The sequence below is a fragment of the Dipodomys merriami genome, unplaced genomic scaffold (assembly GCF_024711535.1).
Source record: "Dipodomys merriami isolate MVZ:Mamm:240054 unplaced genomic scaffold, mDipMer1.0.p SCAF_103, whole genome shotgun sequence".
Taxonomy (NCBI): domain Eukaryota; kingdom Metazoa; phylum Chordata; class Mammalia; order Rodentia; family Heteromyidae; genus Dipodomys; species Dipodomys merriami.
Genome location: NW_027202305.1, coordinates 2,301,604 through 2,312,500, shown reverse-complemented (window position 1 = coordinate 2,312,500; position 10,897 = coordinate 2,301,604). Strand labels below are relative to the sequence as shown.

Sequence of the window (10,897 nt, the reverse complement as noted above, 5' to 3'; positions counted from 1 at the left end):
TCCAAAGGTCATTTGAAAGACAGTGTCACACTGGTCTCAGTTCCCAGTGTGTCCTTAAAGAATGAAGAAGACATGTTCTACCATGAGGATGCGGTAGGTCAAGACCAGAGCTCCATGTCAGGAGCTTTTATACTTTCAAGTTCCAAGTACCACGTCTGACTGTAGGAAACACAGCAGCTCATCTCTGCCTGCCCACTACCACTCTACCGCCTTCACAACTAGTTCTTGTTCTGCAGAAGTTCACAAAAAAACCCAAAAAATAATCTTACCCAGTGTTGAAAACAAGGAGAAGGGTTTAAGGAAAGAATATATTTGAATCACAAAAAAACAAACAAAAAGGTATTACATAAGGAAAAATAATGTAACAAATTCATGTTAAGTACCTAGTATGAGCATGCGCTTAACATCTACAACAAAAAAGGTAACATTGGTACTAATATATATATATATATATATAAAATATATTTGACAAGTGTGTTTTAAAGACATCTCTAATATAAAACATTTAAAATGTGGAGAGTACTTTTTTTCAAGATACAGAAAATAACTGTTAAGATAGACATACTCACACAGTTCTTATAAAACCATGCCTACAAAGACAAGAGAATTCATCTGAGCTCTTCCGGAGACAGACAGGCTGTGGGAGGGCTCCCGAACAGACCCCGCCCACTCCCTACTGCGGCACCTAGCTCTGGCCTGTATGCAATCAGGCCGCATCTCATTTCCCGTCTTCCTGCCACATTCCACACACAACACACCTACTGGAGGACTGGAAACACCAACACCATGTGTATCAAAGCCACTGCCTTGCTTTTTTTGCTTTTCTTTTTTTTTTTATGCACTATATTTAGAAAATGGTTACTACAAAAATAGTGCTCTGGTCAACGTGGAATTCCCAAATCAATGTGCTCCTTCACTCATGAGTTTGCTAAGAAGCCGTGACTTTAAAAGAACACAACTGTAAAAAGCTGATTAATTTAAAGATTATAAAATTGGTTTATTGCAAAAGAAATTCAAGAATAACCAGTTAAATTCTTACCCCATGCTACCCAACACAAGCGAGAGGCGCTACCCCTTCTAGGTCAGGAACCAAGGCGCACAAAGAAGCCTGCTTGCAGCCTGTTACTGGGAGAAAGAAAGCAGGGTGAGGGCAGCTGCGGACCGGGAAGCCGGGCTGCGGAACGCTGAGGTAAAACCACGCCGGGGCGCGAGGGCAGAAGGCTGCACACGTGGCCCCGGGTCCATGGGAGAGACGGAAGTTTAGAACACCTGACCGCCTTGAGCAACAGCAGGAGGCAAGGTAAGTCTGTGCTGAAGAGAACGCCGTTCATCAAGGTTTATCCTGTCCCACACTCTCTCCAGAGCCACCCCCCCCCCCAGCTAAAGCTACTCTGCCCATAAAGAAGATGCGATCCAAGCTGGGCTTACTGGTAGACGCAGCCCCCACCTCCCCACCACCCACATTCTCCGTTCTGTGCTGCAGGTAGAATTTCATCACTGTTCTGCATAGGCGCCATTCCTTCCCCCAGACTTCATTCAGCATTGAATCTTTTGGCTACTTTTTAATAAAATCCTTAAGAGTCAATTACTATGAAAGATCAACCTACTGATCATTATATATAATACAGGGCTTGCAGCTTCTGAACACTCTAAGTACTTAAAATTGCTTCCACCCTCCAAAGCAAAGGGCCAAAATACTTACGATTTTTGTAATTAAAAAAAAAAAAAGGAAAAGAAAATCTACCTTCCTAAAAGCTGAGGCTTTTGCCAGCTTTATCCAGGAAAAGAGATTTTTGTCTGTTAAAAACCCTTGAAAATAAGGGCTTCTACCAGAAGCAAAGACCCTTAAAATCACAGAGGCTGGTACTGTTATAATTCATAACCAACTATTACCTCATAGCTTATATTGAAGAGTTAATTCATGCTCACTTAGTTCCTTTAAAAATATTCTTTGGAAACCATTGCTATTCCTGTAGACATATACTCTAGTTACAGCTCTTTTCGTAAATACAAAGACACAGGCATGCTTAGATCTACTTCTTTGCTAAATTCAACTACCCACATATATCGATTAACCTGACCAGTTCGCAGCTGAGCGCCAGCTCGCTCTGCACAGGGCCCTGAGGCCGGGTCTCAGCAGATGGGGCGCATCTCGCAGACTCAGCAACACTTCAACCCAGGCTCCAATGCGTCCATTCAAAACTGAGAACCAAACATTAAAATTTACTTCTGAATCTGAGGCAAAGGTGAACTTCCAGAGCTGGAGGGAAGCCGCTGCCGAGCTCACCCGTCCCGCAGCACTCACTAGCCCAGAGCGGCGGTGGCAGGGGTGGGGTGAGGGCTGTGCTGGTTGGCTTCTGGCCACTCCTGGATGCACTTATTTAGACACCTCCAGGCACCGAGCAGGCCTCAGACAGACCTCACCACCGCCACGGGCCCTAAATACAGACTCAACTCACTTTAAAAAGTAACTTGGAAAGTAGGCAAACCTAAAAAAGATTTTTAAAAAATGAGACAAGACACATTCTGCTATGGCACTGTTATAAACATGGTGTGTGTCTAGAGAGCAGAGAACTCAGATTTAAATAAAATGGTAAAAAAAAAAAAAAAAATCAAGAAATATAGGTGTTTCTTTTTACCAAAAGAACTACAATAACCATCATAAGCTACAACTAGTCATCTGTGTAGGTTCTGACAAAAAACCAGCCATCCATGACAATAAAACAATCCCAACACCCCCCCAAAATATCCACCCAGAACTCTGCGAGAACGTGCGCAGTCATTACCACCCTGTCCGGGAACTGCTGCTACGGTAAAGCCGGGGTCTCTGCGAGACTCATGCAGCACCAGAGCAGACGGTGGAGGTGGGAGCCTGGCCGGCGGCCCAGCCTCTCCTGGATGCGTGTGAAGGGCTCGGCCACGAAGGCCCTGCGCTGGCCGCGGGCAGCCGAGCGCTCCGCTGGGCCGGCCGCTGAACAAGGACAGCCATGGGGCAGCCGACCGGCAGAGGAGCGGCAGCGGCGGGCATGCAGGCGGCCACACCAACAGTAGGTACAGTAGCAAAAGAAACAAGAAGGTTGTTTGTGGGGTTTCCTTGATCCTTCGGGGAGGCCGGCAGCTCTGCTCCCAGCTGGGGACGAGCCGGGAAGTAGCAGGCGGCGCACACGGACATCGCGGGGCCTCGTCTCCTTCACAGACCGGCCACGGCCCGCGCGCTCTACAACCACGTGAGGAAGCTCTCTTTGTCTAGCTTGGTGGCGGCCAGCACGGACTCCATGTCGTTGAGGATGTCGGAGCTCAGGGCCTCCTGCAGGCTGGGCATCAGCTCCTCGCCCTCCACACTCATCCCGTCGCCCTCCAGCGTCCCCAGGTCCACGTGCGTGCCGGGGAGGCCCTCCAGGTAGTCAGGGAAGCGGCTGGGCTGTGAGGGCAGGCCACTCTGGGTGATTGTGTCGCCTGGTCAGAGGAGAGGAGAGGGGTAAGCAGAGAGCTCCGTGCGAGGGGCCATCAGAGCAGCTGTGTGCGCTCACAGGAAGGAACTGCTGAAGAGAAGCCCTGTCTGGGCAGCCCTGATGTACACAGCTACCCGCAGCGCACAGAGCCAGGCTTCCCTGCGCTCTGCGTCTGCGTGGCCAGCCAGTGTGCAGCTTGGTGCGGCTGTTACTGAAAACCAAGCTGGCCGCGGCTGTGTGGACCCTGGGGAACGGCCGGCTGCGAGCTGGACAGGTGCGGGCTTCCCAAGCACTCCAGGAAGAGCGGCTGTCCCGGGCAGAGCAGCGGCCACGGTGCAGGGGAGGAGGGCTCCTGAGCAGCTCGGATTCAACTGTGCACAACAAAGCTGATCCCAAAGCCGGTCACAGGGACACACAGACACCGGCAGCCCCAGAGCTCAGGAAGGAGAAGCGGGAGGAGCTTGAGAGAGGGAGGGCGGGAGGGAGGGAGGCTCAGTGGAACTGGAGTTGATTGGATGTCATTATTTTGCTCATAGTGCTTCTCAGGCCTGCTGGCCCTGGCCGTCTGGCTGAGAGTCGCACATGTGGGAGGAAGGAAGCTCACTGACCTGTGTCCATCTCGTCCACACTGTTCAGGAAGTCGTCAGGGGTCCGGGGGACGCTGTAGCTGCTCATGCTGAGTCCACTGTCTGTGCTTTCGTCTCGGGAGTGATAGGTGCCGCTGCAAACACACACAATACCATCAGCTCCAGGCAAAAGTGAACTCGAATTTCAGAGATCAGTGGGAGCTTGGCCCCGCCGTGCTTGACGCAGGCCCCCGAGCCGCTGCGAGACCAAGACAGATCTGTCTGAAGGCACTGTGTGTGGTGGGAGAGGGAGACAGACAGACAGACAGACTCAGCTGGTTTTCTGGCTGCAAGGTTGAATGGAGGGTGGAGTAGACGCCACGGCTTCTGTTCCCAGCTCTCCCAGGCACCAGTCAGCGCCCAAATTCCATGTGGACATGCAGACAGGCCCGTGCTGGACCAATGTTTCCGCTCTGGGCAGAACCCAAACCCAGCCCCAAATGGGGACAGGGACAGGCCACAGGCGGACGCATCACTGCGGACAAGAACTCCACAGCCTGATGTCACGTGATCGCCCCAAACCCAGGGATTGTGTTAATTCATTAAGAGGCACCCACCAGCTATTATTGACAAATATTGCCATAAACCTTTGTGCACTTTTTGAAAGAGGCACTTTTATCTCCTTGAACACCTGCCAGAGTGAGATAGCGCGGATCTCACAGCACAGCACTCTTGAATTATCTACTTATTTTGTAAAACGATAATTCTACGCAGATTCATTGAGTTCACAGAAAGGATTCACCATGTTCCATCACGATTCTGTAATTCTGAGCAACTATTAGTCAACAGGACAGGCAGAGAAAAACAATTTGTGCGCAAGTCTGAGCAGGCTGCCTGTGCTCGCAGGAACCTTGTCCAGGGAAAGTCGCATGTGGTGATGGCACTTGGTCCCACACACGTGTCCTCCAAACCTCCACATGCACTGGACGGTGCGATCGCAAAGCTCTGCTTGCTCTCAGAGACCAAGCAGCCATCCCTGCAAACCTTCCACCCACCTGTTAAGAAAGGGGTCTGAGCTGTTGGCGGTCATGGTCCTCAATTCCTGAGTCATCCCGGGGGAAGACGCGGGGTTCTGCGTGCCGCCGTCCTGCTCCATCGTGGGTAACTGGCTGCGGAGAGCGAGTTCCTTCAACAAACGGAAAGGAACAGAGAGAGTCAATCCACAGATGAACAAATTTACTGTTAGGACTGAAGACACAATGCACACTGGGATAACCAGGTGCATTTAAATTGGAAGTCTGAATGCCTATTTTAAAGTTAACACATTCTCCCATGACCAGTAACTAACATTTCAAGTGACCAAAAACAGTGGCGTCTAGTTCTATTCACCTGAGAACATGTGCACGTTGCTAGGTGAGTGGTCCTTCAACTTCCCTAACTCTGGCAGACACCCCCACGATATTCGCCCACATGTATTTCTTAGTGGTGCTGGGCTGTGAACACAGGTCTTCTGCTTGCTGAGCAGCTGCTGTGCCACAGGAGCCACAGTCCCAGTCCTCTGTTTTTTTTCTGGTTGGTCGTGGGCCTGAACTCTGGGCCTGGGCGCTGTCCCTCAGCTCTTCAGCTCAAGGCTAGCACTCTACCACTTGAGCCACAGCGCCACTTCCAGCCTTTTCTGTTAATGTGGTGCTGAGGAATCGAACCCAGGGCCTCATGCATGCGAGGCAAGCACTCGTTGTTTTAAGAGAGGGAAAGAAAGATGAGGTAAATTTGGTCAGAATGCACTGTATGCAGGGGTGGAAATATTACATCCGAACCCCCTTGAACTAATCTATGTTCATTAAAAGTAAAAACATAACATGTCACAAAAATAAAATCAGGAAGATGACGGACCAGATGGAGGTCAGCAAGAAGTCAGCAAGAGACACCTTGTTCAGACAGTCAAAGCAGGGTGCAGAGCTGCTTGTCTAGCCCGCTCCAGTTCTGACTTCAACCCAGGGACGCTCAGGTGAGTGTCCACCACGCAGCCGCCTCTGCGCCTCGGCACCGCTATCTGATGAGGTATTGCAGGTAGTCCAACCGGCCAACTCCTGCCTCAGCTCTACCGCGATATGGCTGAGAGAGAACTTGTGCAGCAACTGCAGCCTGACGAATGCTTTAGTATGCGCATGCTGCTGCTGGACACCCACTGCGATCCACATGCTCGCCCCCAATGTCTTCCTGCTCCTCACCTTCCTCACTCAGGTCCACGGAACGGAACAACCTCCGTTCTGTCCTCACAGACCCACAGGTGCTGTCAAGTGTTCTATAGACAGAGCCAGACAGCACTTACCTTTCACTTAGCACAGTGCTGAGACCTGTTTGGGCTATATATACACAGTTGATCCCCCCCCCTTTTTTTGGTCGGTTGTGGGACTTGAACTCTGGGCTTTGGATGCTCTCCCTGGGTTCTGCCGCTTGAGCCGCAGCGCCACTCTTCCAGTTTTCTAGTGGTTTATTGGAAATCAGGGTCTCACGGGATTTCCTGACTAGGCTGGTTTTGAACGGTGATCCTCAGATCTCAGCCTCCTGAGTAGCTAGGATTACAGGCGTGAGCCACCGGAGCCTGGCCAGTCGATTCCCCTTTATTGCAGATATTCTACTATAAATGCTTATCCACATGCTTTATCAAAACATACATTTTTGTTGTTTCTTAATTTTCGCTTTGTGTAGACATATGCTTTCATTTTTCTTGGATGTCCTAAAAAATAAATAAAACCTAGAACCATTCTAAATATTTCCAAATTTCTGACTGTTCCACTGCCTGTCTCCCAATTTTTCAAAGAAATAAATTTAACATATAGCCAAAATGCCAATTGCCTGAAGGTGTTTTCCTCCCCATTCCTTCTCTTCTTTTATTTTTTGGTTGTTGTGGTTGCTCAAGTTTGAACTGAAGGCACTGCATGTGTCCCCAGCCCTCAGTGTTTTCTGTTGTTTTTTTAAAAACCATATGGGGAATTCATATTGCTATTTGAAAAGGGAAAAGGAAACAGAAGGGCCAGTGGTTCATAGTTGGGTCTGGGTCCATGAAAGTGCCTTACAAGTCTGGGGTTGTGGCTCAAGTGACCGAGCGTTTGCCTCACAAACAACAAGTTCAATTCCCAGTCCTTTAAAAAAAACAACAGCCCACTGCATAAAGCCGGCAAGCTGCCTCCTGCGTTGCTCCAAGGCGCCCGCGGGCTGACAAATCCGGGCCACTGGCTTTGCTCACAGCACAGAGGGCTGAGTGCAAATGTGGCCCAGACCAGCAAGATTTACAAGCTCAATGGGAAAACCCACCACATTTTTGTATGATTACAGAAGAAAATGAGCTAAAAATACTTACTTTGTTTAGAAAAAGTCAAACACTCTAGAAGAACTATTTGACCTTTGCAACACAGAAGCATGATTTAAGTTTTGGCTGGATTTCCTATAAGTTTGCTTACTTCCTCATTTTTGAAAGATTGTCATAAACTATTTTAGCTACCTTGGGGAAAAGAAAAGTTTAACAAACTTGTATTTTTAGCTCAGTATTCTAATTCAGGGCATTGTAGTCAGGATAAAATAATCCAAGAATAATTCATAGATAAGATGCAACTTTCAATAAAATGTTTCAACTGTAATCAGTTTTCAGGCAAGTCAATTATGAAAAAGGGTTTATATCCAAACTAAATGTGTGTTCAGAATTTTAAGTTTTGTCGCTGTTTGTTCCCAGGGGAAGGAATAGAAGCGGGCTCCGGGTGATGGGGCAAATGTTCTACCACCAAGACGGATCCCAACTCCCGAAATATGGTAAAATAACTGTCACAGAACAGTTGCTTTCTACATAGCCATCTGTAGATATGCACAGGCTAATTTTTAAATGCAACAGAATTGCGTTTCAGACTAACAACTTCACATTAACTTTTTTACACCTGTGCAAGTGAAAATAATTTCTTCTGAAGTAACCAGCAAAAGGTCTGTGACTCCCTGAAACAAATTTTCAGTATTCTACACCAAAATCCTTCCTTTTGTGCAGTAGGTTTTACTCTTACACTTACAATCCTTGGCTAAGAGTGCAAGGAGTGCACAGCCTAGCCCTGCTGGAAGCCCCGCCCACCAGTTCCCCCACTGCATTTCTTCTAATTCTTGCGGTCCATTTCCTGTATCATTTTTCTTTTATTGTCTCACTACATAGACAGAACTTGTTCTGTATGTAGCCCAAGCTGGTCTTGAACTCATGAACTTCCTGGCTCATCCTCAGCGTGCTGGGCTACTCCCTATGGTAATTTGACCCCCTAAATTTGACTCTACCGGTCACTGGGAGAAGATGGTCGTATAACTGCCTCTATTCTGGGGATTTTCAAGAATTCTATCAAGGACACTTGGGTCTCATTTTGACCTTAGCCTTCTAAGGGAAACCGGAAATCCCTAATTGCTGAGAGGGAAGGGGTGAGCAAGCCTCTCACTGAAGGGAGAGTAACTTACTGAGAATGATAGAAACAGTCACCCCACTCCAAGAGGTTTCCAGTTTAGACTTGATCTGGAAAGTATAAACATTAAAACTGCACCACACAAAAATGCTCATACTAAGGAGGAGCTGTCTGTGCTCTCGCTCAAGCCCATCCTCACAAGGCCCTGGGGCCCGAGCTGGAAGGCCGTCCTACCGCCGTCCTCACAAGGTCTCGCCGACCTGCGGGAGCCCCGCGGCGGGCACCGCAGGCCTGGAAGACCATACAGTCAGTTCCCCATCTCGCGAAGGTACTTAGTCGCAAAGGCGACTTCTGAGAAGCAAAATGGCTTTTGAAATATAAAAACTGTGCGTAACTGAAGTGAACGTAAAACCTAAAGCACTTATATAATGAAAAAACTTCTACCAAAATCCTGCAAACTGTAATAAGGGCGATAAATTCTGTAGCTGACGAAGACACAGAAATGGGTTTTAAATTTCTTTCACAGTTTTCCATGTCAGTATCTTTGGAGTCACATTTATTAGCGTTTTCCCTCACTGACATTAGTGTAAATGGCCACAGGAATGTGTGCTTCAGATAGGACTGAACGCTAATGAAAGTTCTTAAGGACACCAGAGGGAATGGCCAAGTTCCCACACCACCACGCAGGAAGCGGGTGAAAGTAGCATGATCTCACGGCAAAGACCGACCAAAGCACAGTGCCTGCTGCCATCCACACACTGAGATTTGCCCTTTATGCGTCTTGTTCTTTGAAAGTGGAGAGCACTTTCTGGTTTTGAGGTGGGGTGGGGGGAGCATTTTGATAACAGTACTATGTTTTGGACTTAGGGCCCTGTCCCTTAGCTCTTCTTTCTTTAAGGCTGGGGTCCTGCCACTTGAGCCACAGTTCTACTTTTTGATGGTTAATTGGAGATTAAGTCTTGTGGACTTTCTTGACCCGGCTGGCTTTGTTTTTTGCTTTTTTGGGTCTGGTCATGGGGCCTGAACTCTGGGCCTGGGCGCTGTCCCTCAGCTCTTCAGCTCAAGGCGAGCACTCTACCATTTGAGCCACAGCGCCACTTCCAGCTTTCTTTCTTTTTGCTTATGTGGTGCTGAGGAATCGAACCCAGGGCCACATGCATGCAAGGCAAGCGCTCTACCACTGAGCCACCTTCCCAGTCCCCCTGGATGGCTTTGAATCATGATCCTCAGATCTCAGCCTCCTAAGTAGCTATGATTACAGGTGTGGCCACTGGCACCAAGCCCTGGCCTTAGTTGTTCTTGTCCACCCTGTTGCACACTGTCTCTTCCTTGCTTAATCTTTCCTGACAGTGTGTGGGCATGCTACATGCTTTGTGATCAAGGACAGTGGGTCTTGCTGAATTTATCCTTCTCTTTCCCCTCTTCCCCAAAGGCAGACACAGAGTTCCACAAGGCAACAAAGCAGACTTGAATGCCTCTCCCCCAAAGCAAAGCCTAAACCCAACAACTACAGCCTTAGTCCACCACCTTTCTGCGTGCGAGCCGGCCCTGCGGCAAGGTGTCTGAAAGAGCTCAATACAAGTTCCCGCTCTACTCTGCCGGTGAAGAAGGGACACCACGCCCCGGAGCTGCTGAGTCCTCATCAGACCTGCTGGGTTCTTCGGGGCCTCCCTCCAAGGAGACGTCTTAACGGCTGCCCACGCCTCACAGAACCTATGCCTGAAAACCGACCGCTTTCCCTGGGTTTGGAATTATTTGGGTCTGAATTCAGGCCCTTGTGCTTGCTAGGCCAGCACGACTCCACACCCCCCCCCTTTTTCTGGGTAGGGTCTGACTTCTGCCGAGGCTGCGCTCAGACGCAGACCCTCATTCCTTGGGCCTGTCACACAGCAGAGGTCACAAGCATGAATCAGCAGCACACCCAGCTTAATAACTGAGCTAGAGCTAAGCTTGGGACAGCCGACAGAGGTTGTCTCTCTTCTGTTCCTACATCTGTCCTATGATCACATAGAACATACATGACATCAGAAAAGCTCAAGTCCATGAATCTGAGCTCCTCAAAATTTAACTGAAATTTCATAGTTAATGTGTTTTCTGTAGAATTGTGTCTGGTTGAAAACAAGGAGGTGGACAACTTATTGACATACGGTATGTGCTGACATACGCAACAAATCAGTATTTAAGTCTAGCATGTTTAAAGTAAATTCTACAGAACCTATCTCCTTAAGGTCTTCTGTCCTCCTCCCCTCCCCGCAGAGGGATTTGGCCCAGCATGGGCCTTGGTGCTCCAGGGAGGCGAAAACCCAGCCCAACCAAGGCTCGTCTTTTCTAAAGCTTTACTGTTAGAAAAAATCACAACTACCTTCCTAGTCAAGTGTGAAATAATGACATAAAAACACTTCATTTCCCAGGTTGAAGAGTTGGTTGAAAGCAGAGTAGGCAAAGGAGA

The 10,897-nt window shown here is 48.6% G+C and overlaps 1 protein-coding gene across 4 annotated transcripts in view; it reads right to left on the bottom strand.

The window, feature by feature from the left end:
• Window positions 1–289: 289 nt before the first annotated feature.
• LOC138809903 (transcriptional coactivator YAP1) overlaps window positions 290–10,897 on the bottom strand; it is a 58,465-nt gene continuing 47,857 nt past the window's right edge. For all 4 annotated transcript variants that reach the window (XM_069997002.1, XM_069997021.1, XM_069997011.1 and 1 more), the window contains 3 exons: window positions 5,074–5,204; window positions 4,061–4,173; window positions 290–3,456 (listed from right to left, as the gene is read on the bottom strand). In XM_069997002.1, the coding sequence (XP_069853103.1) occupies window positions 3,218–3,456; window positions 4,061–4,173; window positions 5,074–5,204 (483 nt within the window). In that variant the 3' untranslated portion in view covers window positions 290–3,217. The remainder of the gene's footprint in view (window positions 3,457–4,060; window positions 4,174–5,073; window positions 5,205–10,897) is intronic.